Source organism: Elgaria multicarinata, chromosome 9 (assembly GCF_023053635.1).
Source record: "Elgaria multicarinata webbii isolate HBS135686 ecotype San Diego chromosome 9, rElgMul1.1.pri, whole genome shotgun sequence".
Classification (NCBI taxonomy): Eukaryota; Metazoa; Chordata; class Lepidosauria; order Squamata; family Anguidae; genus Elgaria; species Elgaria multicarinata.
This window is the reverse complement of record NC_086179.1, coordinates 48,589,317-48,605,388: the sequence shown is the minus strand read 5'-3', so window position 1 is coordinate 48,605,388 and position 16,072 is coordinate 48,589,317. Positions and strand designations below refer to the sequence as shown.

Genomic DNA, 16,072 nt, shown 5'->3' with positions numbered 1-16,072 from the left:
GTGTATTACATCATGCCAGGCTAAGCTGAGTGATTTATTTTCTTCAGTTGATTGTAATTGCTTCAATACATGAGGCTATGCATCCATCTTTGCTGAAAGAGGCAGTGGTTTGTCCATTATTGAAGTCCCCTAGATCTATTGGAGTGAGGAATCGTCAGCCATTTTTGAAATTCTTATGTCTTTATTTTTGAGCAGAGATGGTTCCAGCTTTAAGCATTTCTGGAAGAAGTTGATTTCTAGATCAATTTCAGCCCAAGTTAAGTGTGATCGTGGGTCTGAGAGGGTTAGTGGCAGTCTATTTTAATGGGCAGAGATGTTGATTCTCCTTCACCCTTCAATGACTTTTGATACTTTTGATACTATTCAATACATCTAGAGCACTTGAAGGATTTGATAGTTTTTCAGGGTAATGCTTTGCAGTATTTCTGGTACGGTGGAATGGCGTAGACACCTTGTCAATTAAAATTCCTATTCAGCTACAACATTTCTGTATATGGCCTTGGGTAAGACAATGAATTGTGATGTAATTTATGATCTTGGAGAGGATTAGTTAGGACAACTCCATGCATATCACTATGAATTCCTTGGAGGAATGGGTGAGATACAAATATAAATAATTATAAATAAGTATTTTAAAGTCGTTCAACTGAAGTTATATGATAATGTTACTCCCAGGAATAGAAACTAATATGCTTTCTAAAAGGTTCTTTCTGACTTTGTTTTCAAACTGGTTTGTGCCTTCCTTTTTGAGCTCATACAGTCCTCTCTATATATATTTCAGGCCAGTTTCTCCTAGAAGAATCTCGCCTGATAGAAGCAGCAGAGATGGCAAAGAAAGCGGCTGAGTTAGATAACACAGAGTTTGATGTTGTATTCAATGCGGCTCACATGCTCCGGTTAGTTGTTTCTTTTGTCTCTTAGTTTCATTGGTTTTAAATTTCATGATGTGTACTTTATTGCATAAAATTGCATTCATTTTTTTTAAAAAATAAAGGCACCATGAAATACGTGCTTTCAAGGAAATGTTCAATTTATTATTTTTATTTCAATTTATTCATTTTCTATTTTTAAGTCTCTGATTAGCTCAAAAACCCATGACTAGGGTGACCATATGAAAAGGAGGACAGGGCTCCTGTATCTTTAACAGTTGCATAGAAAAGGAAATTTCAGCAGGTGTCATTTGTATATATGGGGAACCTGGTGAAATTCCCTCTTCATCACCACAGTTAAAGCTGCAGGAGCTATACTAGAGTGACTAGATATAAAAGAAGGCAGGGCACCTGCAGCTTTAACTGTGGTGATGAAGAGGAAATTTCACCAGGTTCTTCATATATACAAATGACACCTGCTGAAATTCCCTTTTCAATACAACTGTTAAAGATACAGGAGCCCTGTCCTCAATTTCATATGGTCACCCTACCCATGACCATCTTACAGTACTAGTGTTGTATTATGTCATGGTCCTGGCAACCAGAAGTCTGAAGGGTCAGAAGCAGGCAACAAGGACAAAGATAAGCTAGTGATCAGGTCCTGGAGTAGGCATAAAAGGAGGCAAGATTGTCTGTGGCTGCTTGAGCAACATGTTGCCCAGCCCGAGGAACCAACCCTATAGCAACAGCTATGTAGGGAAACCCAGCTATCTATCGGTTCCTCATATGCGCAGGGGCTCCATGAGTAAGGTTCCTCGCCCCTGCTGGCAGGGTTCCCGTTTTGAAACCTCCAGCGCCTTGTGGAGAGATGCAATTAACTTTTATTCAAAAAACACAAGCAAGGAGGTTACCAGTACCAAAGTGCTTTTATAATTGAATTAAAATGAGTAAAAGAGATTTAATCTCTGTTTCGCTAATGCTGCATAGGGTATGAAGCTGTCATTTAATGTAAATAGGGAAAATTATGAACTTAGACAGGAAAACTGTGAGAAATTATATTAAACACACATATAAAAACAAGATATGAGCCAAAATAAAGGTGCCTTTTGTGAATGTTTTCAGCAACATCCGAAAGCATTCCTCCCTCAGGCATATTTTTAGTGCTTTGCCTATTTAAAGTGAGGGTTTCCTGTATTGGCTTGATTTGCCCTCAGTGACACACACACAAACAGGCAAATCTGATCAGCTATGTAGCGGTATCCCATTCATTGGGCACTTGTGGACATAACACTCCTCCTTGCTAACCCATGCTTTGGAATAAGCAATAGAGCCATACACTCCTCGTTCTTTCCCCCCTTTGCCTCTTCCACTGAGAGACAAGTTATGTCAAATCCAATTCCCCATAACATCAGAAATATGGAACTGTGTTTTCATGTCAGTTTTTTAACCAGGATCTTACACCAAGATCAAACTCTGGTTTAAGATCCCAGTTAGCAAACTGATGTTAAACCACTGTTCCCCATTAAAGATGTAATGAGGAACCATGTTTTAATGTAACCAGGATCACACCACCGAAGTTGGTACACAATTGGAGAAGGCAAGGGACAAACACCTGACCTGACACTTGGTAAATATTCCCAACCATGACATGTGGTTGGGAATATTTCACCTGAAAAGCCTTCTGGAAGTCACTTTGGCTGTTGCTAGACCTACCTCTTCTGGTGGTGAGGAGGGGCCAGCAGCGCTAGAAGAGGCACGGCCTGTCACTCCAATCCACACCTCAGACACGACGGGTTTCAAGAAAGCCCCGTTGCGTCCGCCATCTTGTTTGTAGTGTTAAAGGGCTGGGTGCGCAGGAGCGCACCAGCGGCAAATGTAAGTCTTAAAAACAATTTTTTAAAAATCATTCTCCCCACTCCCCCCCCCACTCTCCAATGTCCCTGCCCTGATGGCCGCAGTGCCCCTGTGGAGTGCTGCGCCCAATCCACTGCTTTTCCCGGCTACTCGCGGATCAGACTACACACTCACAGCCTCGGTCTCAGCCTGAGACCGCGGGAAATACCGGGCTACAACTGTAGCCAAATACCCCAGGGCAAGAGAGAGTTACCCCTGCCTGACCCCAGGATATCCTGTGAATTATCTGGATGCACAGGGCTAAACCCTGGTCTAGCAATGGCCTTTGTCTCAGGTGGTTTCATTTACTTTCCCCAAATATATGTGGTATGTTTACAGTTAGTAAGAAACTGTACATTGCTTTTTATTTGGACCTAATAGTTGTGTATTTCTTAAATTTCATCTCTGTGTAAATACTAAAAAATCATTTTATTTTTCAATGCACTTCAAAGAGGTGGGAATCAAATGCTTAGCCCTTTTGTACTTTTTGTGAGCATAATATTGTAAGGAAAGGGATATAGTCTCTCTCCTTCCCTGAGTTCAGTCTCCTCTTACTTTGGAATTTAGTTCTCTTGTTAAACACTATGCAAGTTCTGTAGAGTGCCGCTGGCAAAAAAAGTTACTTTGAAATATATGGATTTAGTTTTTTTAAGCACTTTCCAACCATTGAGACCCTGGTGAGTTGATAAATGTAATTCAAACCAGCTAGGGAATTTTCTGGAAACTCATTAGTAAATAGTTATAATTAGGAAGCAATTTTGGTTTGTTTGAAAAATATGTACAATTTCAAAATAAAAGGAAATAATATGTCATTTTTCATCTGCAGAATTTTAAATTTGTAATGTGCCTTTCTTTTCCTCTGCTCCAATAGACAAGCTAGCCTCAATGAAGCAGCTGAGAAGTATTATAAAATGGCAGCTGAGCTGAGACCTAATGTAAGTACTTTCTTAGTGGGGTATACACAACAAGGGCTCAAAATAGTGCAAGAATCTGTGGTTTTCTGGGGATGGTTTTATTCCTGTAGCATTTGGTCCGGGAGCTTGTACTTCAAAGCTTCATTTAAGATGTAATTTATAAATTTTTAACATTATGATGAAAGCTTAACACTTGTCAAACCCATTACTGTAGAACGTTATCTTGTCAGAAGGGAACAGAAATGAATTTTCTTCTTCTTCAAATTTGTATGGTGGGGAAGGCAACAGAAGAGTGAAGACAGCACCTTGCTTGACTTTTCCAAAGTAGTGAAAGCCCAACCAGAGTGAAACTGACTCCCCCAGCTGAGGTCCTGGGTGGAGTAGCTCCAGCTAGTGCTTCAGGCGAGGACCTGATGACATTGGGATAGGAGCCCACCTGTGACATCATGAACCCACCCCTTGACATCATCCAGCCCACAGAAGTGAGGTTTGGAGGGGGGGAGCATGTTCAGTACTCGTTGGGTTTTGCAGGGCAGGGGTAGTTCCCTCACTTAGGAGTTTCTGCGTGTGTGTGTTTCTGCAAACCTTGGGGTTCTCCCAAGCATGTCAATACTTCTGCCATGTGCGATGGTCGTGGCATTTTGGCCACATAAGCAACAGCACTCACAGCATGGACATCAGAAATAGAGGGAATGTTTACTATTCAGCCAAGTTGTTTTGACTGAAATTGTTGCCATGAAAGGCTACAAACATTGCAGGACAGATTCTTGGTGTGAGAAGTCTGAAATAGACAATCTAGTGATTGGATATTACTGGTTTACAATGCCACTCTTCAGATATTCCAGCAGGAGCCCTTCTCAATGAAACTCATTCTTTCTGGTGAAATTGGGGATGAAAAATGGAAGTGGCTTTTCTTTCCAGCTTATATATTGCAGTAACACAAGAAATTGTTAGAAGTGTATAAAATTTGTTAACAACTGAAATTCAACACTGTCGGTGGACTAGGGTCATTTCATAGGAGAACAACTAAAATGTTCTACATGTAGACCTAAAAACGTAAAGGGTGAATACATCAAATGTGTTTGCAAATGCTTGTATCATACAAGTAGCCACGATTGGCTGCCATGGTTGGGTGCAACTCTGTATTAAGTTTACAGTGGATACTAAACACAGTTTTGTCTCTCAATTAATGACTGATATTGATAGCTGATTACTTGTAATTGCTGTCTACTATCTACCCATAAAAAAAAATCTACCCATAAAAAAATTGAAGTGCATGAATGCAGTCTCTTCCCAAAGTTCTTCAGAGGAGAAACTTGAGAATTCTATTTACTGCAAGCAATTCCTAGCCATACGAATGTTTTGGCTTTAGCAATGTTATCCCTGTGAAGGGAATAATGTATGAATAAGCCAATTGCTTCCTCAAGAAAAGCTTATTGAGGCAGTTTAGTCATACTTGATAGTTGTGCTATCATAATTGGTAGTATTCGTCAGTGCATTAAACTCTGAGATAGCATCTTATTAGTACTTATTATATGTTCAGGAAACAGAACAGTAGATACTTTAAAAGTGCACATCAGGCTAGTTTTATGATGTAAAATCAGTTTAGCTTCATTCCAATAACTTTTTCCAAAACAAAAATCATGTTTTCAAATTAAATCCTGTCTCTGTTGGAAGGAGCAGAATTTCTGCAAAGATAAAACATTTGGGGTCCCTCTGTTAGTGTCTAAATTAAAAACACAAAAACAAAAAACACCGTTCAGCTCAAAAGAAAGCTACTGAAGTTACCCACACATCTGCTCTTAAAAAGCAAGGGCACTTTGAAGTCTGGCCTCTGGAGTATCAAATAAAAGCTCACCAGATCATGGGCTTTTTAGCCCCACAACCTTAGTGCATTCTTTATGAAGGTGGCATGACCTACAAGCCACCATCCTCCTGGTCTTGTAACAGTCCTGCTTGCAAACTTCAGCTTTTGACAGCTTCAAGCCCTATATCTTCAGCACCTTGTCAAATACAGCTGTTTCTACTCTATCACTTCAAAAAGCTTTGATTAAATATCTTAGCATAACAACGCACACATGCATGCAAAACTCAAAATGAGGGGCTTGGGAGTACCTTTAGGCAAACAAATCAGCTTCCACCTTATTGGGAGATGGAAAATATTTCTAGCTTGAGGGTTCCATGTCTGTAAATGGCAAGTGTATCTTCAGTACATTCTATAATCTTTTGTTCAAAGGCCTAGCAAGTGAAGCAGTCAAACTATGTTGCACAAAGGAAAGTTCTCTGCCATATATGGAATCGCCCAGCAATAAAAATGAGTTCCTTTCCAGCATTCTGGAAAATATTAGCAGTAAACTGAACTGCTTTAATATGCTTTTAATCCAGAACACATTCTAGCGCCTCCTAATAATGACCATCGTATGCTGTCATCATAAATTATGGCACACGTTATTTCATCCAGTCTAAAAAATGGAAAGCCTACAGTGACTGGGTTCGCATGATCATGGAAGGAATATAAGCTGCTGTAGCTTATTCCCCTGCCCTGTGTGTACCGCACCATGTCATTACTGTAATTACCCTTGCGAGGTGCGATTTGTTGTGTCACCTGTAACCATCCACATCCCTAGGACAAGAGACCTGGTCCATACCATCCCTCACCATGTGAGGGTACCATATAATTTTTAAGCTGAAATATGCTTTGCCAAGTTCACAGAATCAGAAAGATGACTGTGTTCCAATCAATTACATGGGAGGTGTGGATTGTCTGTTTGCTTTTATATGTAAACAAAACTAAATCCTTGAGCATCCTTAATTATTAATTTAGGAAATTTGCAAACACAAAATGATGATGATGATGATCAAAGGATTAGATTATTATTATTATTATTTAAAAGATTATACCCATTCATGGAGGATAGCTCTGACTATGGCTATTAGTTATGATGACTATATGGATCTTCTAGCAATATGTCTGGTGCCAAACCAGGAGAGGGCTACTGCTTGCCAGCCCCACTTAGATGCTTCCTGGAGGCAACTGGTTGGCTACATTATCAAGACTGCTTTTATTTTCTTATGAATGAACAGTGGAACTCACTTGACAAATACTTAGAAGTGTAGTCATATAAAGTTATAAATAATCATTATTTTAAGGGGGTGGTGGGATGGAATCATTTTAAAATGCCATGGATGTGCAAGAATGCTTGGGTAGGAGTCATATACTGAACAGGGCACAACATACCTGTGCTTTTAATTCCCATCTGTGAGTCATAGTCCTATAGCAACATCACAGTGGGTGCAGAACTGCCTACATAATTTTCTCTCCAGAGCCATCACCTGGGCCCTTTTGAATGTGCCGCTTGGTGTCAATCAAAAGTAAAGTGCAGTGAAATATAAAATTCACAGCCGTATATTAGCATTTCAGAAAATAAACCATCTAGCTGAACTCAATTAAAAAGAATCTAACAGGATTTTTGCCCTTTGTAGAGTATTTCAATACTTATTTGAAAAACAGTTCCAGTAATTTATTAGTCCATTAGAATGGCTAATATCTATTTATTTATTTATTTTATTTGTACCCTGCCCTTCTACCAAAAAAATGGCACTGAAGGCAGTTTACAGAACCAATTTAAATTATTTAAAACAATACATTATAATAGAAGGAAGCATAACCATTTTGGAAAAAAATGATTTAAAATAGCACTGTATGGGAGAAAGTGGTCTTTTGGGTAGCCTGGTCTCAAGCTGTATAGGACTTTGTAGTTCATGACCAGCACTTTGAGTTCTGCCTGGAAACAGACCAATAGCTAATGAACCTGTTGTAACAAGGAAATCATGTGCTCCCTGTAACCAGACCTGAACATCACTCTGACTGCAACATTCTGAACCAGCTGAAGTTTCTGAACAGTTTTAGATGGCAGCCCCACATAGAGGATTATACTGTAGTCCAAACAGGCTGTAACTAACACAGTATGACCATGGGCAAATCAGAAGTCTCTACGAATGGGCGCAGTTGGTTCACTAGCCTCAACTGTGCAACCACGCTGGGCACCACTAACTGGGCACCACTAAGACCTGGACATTCAAGTTCAGAACCATGTCCATCCAAACTGTATCTTCAGGGGGCATGTAACCCCATCCAGAACAGGGCGAAACCCTATTCCCTAATATGCTTTTCAATTACCAATTCTGTCTTGCTTGGGTTAACCTTCAATTTGGTTGGCTTTTTCCAGTCCATTACCAACATCAGACATTGACTTAGAACAAGAACAGCTTCCTTGGATTTAGCTGAAATGGAGAGAGAGAGAGTTGGGTGTCAAAAGCATACTGGTCACACTGTATCCCAAAGCTCCAGACAGTCTCTCCCAGTGGTTTCATGTGTATGTTAAATAGCATGGGGGATAAGATGGAACCCAAAGGCTACAGTGTTGAGAAGGAATCCCTCAACCCCTGCCTTTTGAGATTGGCCCTCCAAAAAGGACTGGAGCCAACAGAAAATAGTATTTCAGACAGATGCTTCAGAAGGATGCCAGGATCGATGATATCAAAAGCTGTTGAAACGTCCGGCAGAACTAACAGGGACATATTCCCCTGTCCAGTTCCCAACATAGATCATCCACCAAGGTGACAAAAGCAGTCTCTGTCCTATAACCAGCCCTGAAGCTAGATTGAAATGGATCTAGATCATCTGTCTCATCAAGAAATCCCTGGGTCTGAGAAGCTACCATGTGCTTCAGGACTTTGCCCAAAAATGGACTAGTTGGAGGACAAGCAAAAATTATCCAATGAAGTGGGACTCAGGGACTTTTAAAAAAAAACACCAACAAAGGTCTTACCACTGAAACAGTTAAGTTTTCTGTTTTGCTTTGTGTCATGATTTTTCATAATGGACCCCATTGCTTTGGCACTAGGCAACTGGCCAAATTAAAAATAATTACTACATTAAACAGAGCAAGGGCACATGAAAAACAAGCCATTATTGAAAATATAATTGGAAAACCACATGCAAATACTACGAGTCTCCCTAGGTGATCTTATTACATGGTGAAAAAATAGTTATTAGTTCAAAAGCTGATGACCAAGAGCTGAGCTCCACCTGTGTGTATGGTAATTGCATACAGAATATACATCCTTTAAATAGCATTGAAATGTTCCAGTGTTATACTTGGAAGTTATCCTATTCAGTAGCTCTTCTGTCTTTCTCACCATTCTGTTTGGAGGGCCTAGTTTCTGGCAAGCACATTTGGTGTATCTGTTAAGACTGTTTAGAGTTAGCAATGTACTCTCCCTCTGATAGTTGATTAATTGGTGCCTGTGCCAAGAGCAAAGGCTAATTGAGTGTACATTTTAACTCATTTGGTAATTAATAATCTAATACTTCACTGCAACATTTAACTTTAAAAGCAATATTTGTGTGCCTGGTTTTTAATGTATTCCTTATACCTCAGTGTCAAGGTGCCGAATAAATCTCAGGCAGAGGAACGTAAACCACACACTGGTAAAGCAACTACAAAGCCAACGTATAGAGATGTTTTGCAGGCCTTGGGTTGAAGCTGAGTTAGATGTTCTGTCTGTTAAATACATGTGTGCACGTATGTACACCCACTCACAGTGTGTTCAGACAAAATACAAAATTGTGGTTTGGTGCTAGGTGAACAAGCGCTGTGCTTCAAGCATTCCCTTCATAGTTGTTCATTATATCTCATTCAGGCAAATTAGGGCTTGTAGATAGAAGGAAATATTGGAACAGGGAGAGAAGGTTCAGTACAGGGCTTATTCATATCATGTGAAAGCATGGCTTTCTCTTTACATCTTAACCTTCCCCCCTCCCCATCTGCTATCACTAGGAAACGGGAAAAATAGCACTTATTGACTGGGGTTCACACAACACACTAACCCATACTCAGTGGTTGAGTGTGGATTGATGCTGAACCCTGGGTAGTTGTTGTACTTGTCTGAATGCAGTGTATTTTCCTTAACAAGCAGAGTGTCTTGTTCAAACAAGCCACCTTGTGAACCCATGGTTTGTTGTTGAGTTGTTCAGAGTGGTTACCATGCCACCCTGTGGAAAACACATTCAGACAACACAATAGGCCAGAATTTAACAGCTCATAGTCCAAGAGCAACCCATGGTTCCACAACAACCCACACTCAATCACTGAGTGTGGGTTAGCGTGTTGTGTGAACCCATCCATTACCTCACGCTCCCTTTCTTTAAAGAAATGAGAGTTTCTACTTCAGTGCAGTACAGAAACCTCATAGCATTTGACAAGTAAATCCTCAACAAGGATGGATGAGCCTAGCATTTTCTGGTGCATCTCACTTTTGCATGCTTTACCTGTAATTCCTTTCTGTTTCTGCATTAATCTGTTATTTATTAATCACGTGTTGAGCATATTTTCTCTCAAAATACATATTTAAATTCATATTTTGATGCATTGAAACTGCCAAAAATTGCTTTGTAAGAGAAGTGTAAAATTCGTTGCATAGCTGAGGTCTGATGCCTTACTTCAAGAGATGCAGCTCAGGGCATCTCTCAAAGATCCAATTCCTTAAGCATCCCTAGTGTCCAGGTGAGCGGATGGGAAACTTTTGTAAATGTTTCTTTTATTCTTTCATGCTGTGAATATATCATAACCAATCTAAGCATCTGTGGGTGGGCTTTTTAAAATCTCTGTGAATAGTAACTTTTGCAGCCAAGCCCAGTGACAAGAGGCAGTCATTGGGTTTTAAACGGGCAACAACTTTATTAATTCACAAATTAAACAGGATCTGAAAAATGCAAACATTCTATTAAATAACCAGCATTTCCCCTGCCTCCAGTGTGAGCCCAGGCTGTAGAAAGGGGTAATGCTGCCTCTTTATCAGCCTTTGGGGTAGCTCCCCTGCCTTGCAACCAACTGCTAGAATCTCTCCTAGCAATGAGCCTTCACAGCCCTCATATTAAGTGCTGAAGAGGATTCACCAGCATCACTCCTGTGAGTCCCCATGGCTTCATGTAGGCGAGTCAGGCACAGCTCAAGCTGAGGTCCTGTTCCCCTCCCTTCTAGCAACATAGTCTTAAAAGAGCAGGTATGAGGATACCTTCCTTCACCCAAAATAATGCCACTTCCCTGAGCCAGATCCAAAAATGCCCCCATGACCAGTGGGAAACAGGGTCAGAAAGAGCTGACAACATTCTGGATTGATTTGCAAGACTGCCTTGCTACTTGACATAGAGCTTTTAAAAACTTTTTTTTCCCAGTCAGCTTGGTGAAAATAACAAAAATGAACAAAAACATTTTTTTAAAAATGTATGTCTTACAATCCTATCAGAATCATGAGGTCCTGGTTCATTTCTTATTAGGGCAAGCTGGAGGTAATATTGCTTTTTGGCTTATTTCAAGTACCATAAACTTTAACTAAATTGATAGGAAGTAATGAGTACAGGGGAAAATAGTCATGATTGCTGATTAACTTAATCAAAACCTAGAACTATTTCTTAATCAAAACCTAGAACATTTGTGAACCGCCCAGGGAGCTTCAGCTATCGGGCGGTATAAAAATGCAATAAATAAATAAATACTTTCATTAGCTTAAAAGGAAAAAGATAGGGTATATGAATCAGCCCAGTTGTATATTTTAGCTGATGTCTTCACTGTTGTTATTTTTGTTTGCTTTTTTATTTCTACCCTTGAGGTTTAGGGCAAGCAGTCATAATAAAAATGCTAAAATCAATGGAACAAATAACATAATAAAAATAAGAATGTAGGGCAGGGGTGGGCAGAAAGTAGGTCTCCAGATGTTTTGGATTTCGACTCCCAGCATTCCTAACCATTGGCCAATCCAGCAGGGGCTTCTGGGAGTTGAAGTCCAAAGCATTTGGACATCTGCTTTCAGCCCACCTCTGGTGTAGCTGGCCATGAAGTGCTCTAGATGACTTTGGACTCTCAGTCTAACTTACTCCACAGGATTGTTGTGAGGATAAAATGGAAAGGAGGAGGATCATGTATGGCTCCTTGGGCTCCTTGGAGGAAAGGCAGGATATAAATGTAATAAATAGATAAGTGATAGATAGATAGATAGATAGATAGATAGATAGATAAGTGTGTGTGTGTGTGTGTGTGTGTGTGTGTGTGTGTGTGTGTGTGTAGGGGACCAGCAATAAAATAAATTTTATTTTATGTATTTATACTTACTGCTTTTCCCCACCTCGATCAAAATGGAGAGGCAGGTAAGAAATAATAATAATAATAATAATAATAATAATAATAATAATAACAACAACAACAACAACAACAACAACAACAACAACAACAACAATTTGTTACCCACCTCTCCCTCTGGATTGAGGCAGGGTACAACACAAATGCAAACACCATAAAATACATATAATTGATTAAAACATTTAAAACTAATACATTATTAAAACCAGCACATTATTCAAAGGGATCTAAAAATTCAACTGGGTAGGCCTGCTGGAAGAGATCAGTCTTTATGGCTTTTTTTTTATTATTATTATTATTATTATTATTATTATTATTATTATTATTATTATTATTTTAAAAACTTGGCAGAATTAAAAGCTTTGGATTCTGAGTAAAGGCTGCATGCTTGAAGGTTGCATAACTGTTCTGTTAAATAAATATCACCTTCACACTCTGTTTTGTTGTTCTTTCGCATTAAGTCATGCAACAGCTGTCCCATTCATATTCTGGATGTTTTGAATATTCATGTTGATAATCACTCTGAATGGAATTGTTGGAGGGGGGCAGGGAGCACCATCTTCTGCCACAGGCAGCCAAATGTCTCTGCACAACTCTTCCTGCTCTGTGGTCACATTTGTTGAAGTGACAACAAATGTGTTCAGGTCAATGCCCTGGTTGGAAAATGGAGACATTTTTTTAATGCTGCCTGTTCCTAGTGATAAAAGAAAGAGAGAGAAAGAGAATTTCTCCACATCACACATGAGTGTAACATTGAGGTGGCCAGGTGCAAATCTGAGACATATAAATGGCAAACTATTGCTTGGCCAATGTCTCAGACCATTTTCATCATTATTGCATTAGGAAGACTTATATCCACCACTATTTCCCCCTCTTAACCTCAAGTGAATAGGAGAAAGTGACAATTGAAATGGCCCTTGGGGACAAATCTTGCAGTGATTGCTAGGAGTGAAATGGTCATGGTAATTGATAAAAATGGATTTGATGGATTAGGCTGGTGTTTGGACTCATTGGGACTTTACAAATGAACCCATTACTGGAAGATTGCACTGTATGTGATGAATCTAACATCTCAATTACTTACTCAATTACTTACTTTCATAGACTTATAGAATAGTAGAGTTGGAAGGGGGCATTGAGTCAAATCCCCTGCTCAATGGGGGAATCCACCTTAAAGCATACCTGACATAGTTGTCCAGCTGCCCCTTGAATGACTCTAGTGTGGGAGAGCCCATGATCTCCCTAGGTAATTTATTCAATTATCATACTACTCTAACAGTCAGGAAGTTTTTCCTGATGTCCAGCCAAAATCTGGCTTCCTGTAACTTGAGCCCATTATTCCATGTCCTTCACTCTGGGATGATCTATAGGGTGGGATAGTAATGTCTTAATAAATAATGAATAACTAATGATCGAGAAGAGATCCTGACCATTCTCTGTGTGACAATCTTTCAAGTACTTGAAGACTGCTATCATGTCTCAAGGCTAAACATGCCCAGTTTTTTCAGTCTCTCCTCATAGAAAGCCCTATGAGTTTCCAGACCCCTGATCACCTTTGTTGCCCTCTGAACACTCTCTAGTTTGTCCGCATCCTACTTGTAGTGGGGTGCCCAGAACTGAATGCAGTATCCAGATGAGACCTAACCAGTGCCAAATAGAGGGGAACCAGTACCTTGCACGATTTGGAAGGTATACTTCTATTAATGCAGCCCAAAATAGCATTTGCTTATTTTATTTGAGGCATATTCAGAACGTTAAAACATCAGGAGAAGTATAACAATTTGAAACAGTTTGTTAACATAAAGGTAAAATATCCCATAATATAAATAAATGAGCATGTATTTAGTGTGCTTATCAAGATCTGGATACTCCTGGTTGTAGCTGTATGCAGTCATTGTCCTCCATCACATATACAGTATCTGTGTTGCCCATCCATGTAGTTCATGGCATGAAATGTCAAATATTGCAAAAGTTTCACAATTGTTCTTGACTTGGATCACAACTTTCATTTGATAGAAATCCCATCTGTGAGGAGAAATAAAGCTACTGTCTGATATATGCAAAAAAATTTAGATACAAAAATGATTGACTTGTGGTTGCTTAAGCATGAAAACACAGCTTGATTCCTATAAACCAAAAAAATCAGTCATTTGAATATGCTTGTGTGTTCCAAATGGTTCAACAATTGCATGCAATAATTATGCGCTGCATAATTCTGAAAGTATTTGGGCTAGAAAGCCAAAGGAGTTTAATTATAAGCACTTTGTGAGGTCTGTAACACATATGTTAGTGGGTGTGGGGTTTTTTTTTAAAAAAGAAGTATAACCACAGTATTAAAAAGAATTATAGCGTATGTGAGTATTTAGTAAGTTTTATTATACGAATGAAATGATATTTTTAAATGTGCTGCTTGGTTTCCATATGAATTGAAAGAATAATTATGGAAAGCCTTTTTAAACTGTGTATCAAAGCTCTCAATGGATAGCTATTGGAAAAATGTGTAGACCTTCAAATGCTCTTTGGGGATTTCCAGTCTGCCACATAATACTTAATAGTTCTACATTTTGTATTCATCTGTTGCCAATATTTAATATATTATAAAAGTGAAATGGCCATAGTAATTGATAGGAATGGTCATATTCACCTATTGATTACATTTGAATGTGTGGGTTCACACAAGCAAGTTCAGAAAATGGAGTTTGAAAAGAGATTCAGCAGACCAGAACGTAAATGGCTGGACATTCATTGCATTATTTTGAGAAACATTATGCTGTCTTTTATGGGTATGTTAATTTTAAAAAAGTAATATAGACTACATACTGTTTTCAAGTTAAGCTCCTTCCAAGATTTTTCTCCATCTTTCACTTAATAGGGCTGGTGTGTCAATTCTCTGAGCAAGCTAAAATGTCTGGTGTATGCTTGTGTGTGCAAGACTGCTCCCCCCCCCTTACAGTGTGGTTTGTAAGAGGAGTAAGATTGGCTTTTCTTGCATTCAAGTGTGAGTGAACTCCTGACTCTGTTAAAGCGAATGAAACAGTTTCTACAAAATGTCATGAATTGCAACAGTATCATGCATTATTAAGTTGGACATTTGCTACAGTCCAGCAAGAGCAATCTGCACAGAGAAGTGGGGTTCTCTGAACAGTTCTCCATATGGACTGGGTTTGCCATACAGAAGTGGATGCTGCATGGGCCATTTTGTGTCAGTGAAATTCTTGGATCAAGCACCCAGGGGTGTTTGTCTCACCTCACTGGATTAGGATCATTTATATAGTGCTGAATGTATGGGTCATCACTTTGGCAGTACCATTTATTTCATCAATTGGGAAAACTGTTTGTAGCTCCCCGCCGCCGCCTTTCCAAGAAAAATGTTGGTTCTAGCCTTCTAAGTGTTTGATCTGTTGCTGAGTGAATTTGTACAGTCTGAAGCTGTAGTGGGTGAAGATCTGGTGTCTGGAAACCTGACCATAGAAGCTATAACTGGAGATTGCACATTGAATATAATAATGGAGAGAGACTGTAATTCAGAGAATAGAGCACATGCTTTGCATGCAGAAGGTACCAGGTTCAACCTCTAGCATTTCCATTAAAAAGGATAAAGTCACAATGAACAATGAAATACCTTTGTCTCAAAAACTGTATAGCAGGGGAAGGCAACCTGGTGTCCTCTAGATGATTTTGAATACAAAACAACTGGAGGGCATCAGGTGGCCTACTCCTGCTGCAGTGTGACTTCTATACAGAGTAGACATTATTAGGCTAGATTGGAGATATCTAAACTCTTGCAGCCCGAGAGATGAATCCAATTTCAGAGAAGCTCTTGGGAACCACATTTCACTGCTGGGCAAAGGAGGGTAAGACTAAAATAGCAGAATAGTTTTTCTTAAAGCTCGTGCTGCCCATAACTAAGGCCTTAGCTAGACCTAAGGTTTATCCCAGGATCATCTCGGGGTCATCCCTGTTCATGTAAGTAACACACAGGATATCTCGGGAGCAGGCAAGGAAGACCCCGGGACGATCTTGGGATAAACCTTAGGTCTAACTAAGGCTTAAGTCTTAGCAGAGGCATTTCAACCTTTTCAAATGGGGGGGGCACAAAAGCAAGGAAACCACCAATTGATCAATGGCTGGGGGGAAAGGGGTGGAGCCAAGGGAGGGATCCCCAGGTGGACCACATTTGCCCATGGAGACTGAA

The 16,072-nt window shown here is 39.6% G+C and overlaps 1 protein-coding gene across 1 annotated transcript in view; it reads left to right on the top strand.

Annotated features, from left to right (window-relative positions):
- Positions 1–16,072, top strand: part of TMTC2 (transmembrane O-mannosyltransferase targeting cadherins 2) — a 209,503-nt gene that overhangs the window by 183,959 nt on the left and 9,472 nt on the right. The window contains exons 10-11 of the mRNA XM_063133826.1: positions 782–896; positions 3,634–3,697. Coding sequence (XP_062989896.1) covers positions 782–896; positions 3,634–3,697 — 179 coding nt within the window. The remainder of the gene's footprint in view (positions 1–781; positions 897–3,633; positions 3,698–16,072) is intronic.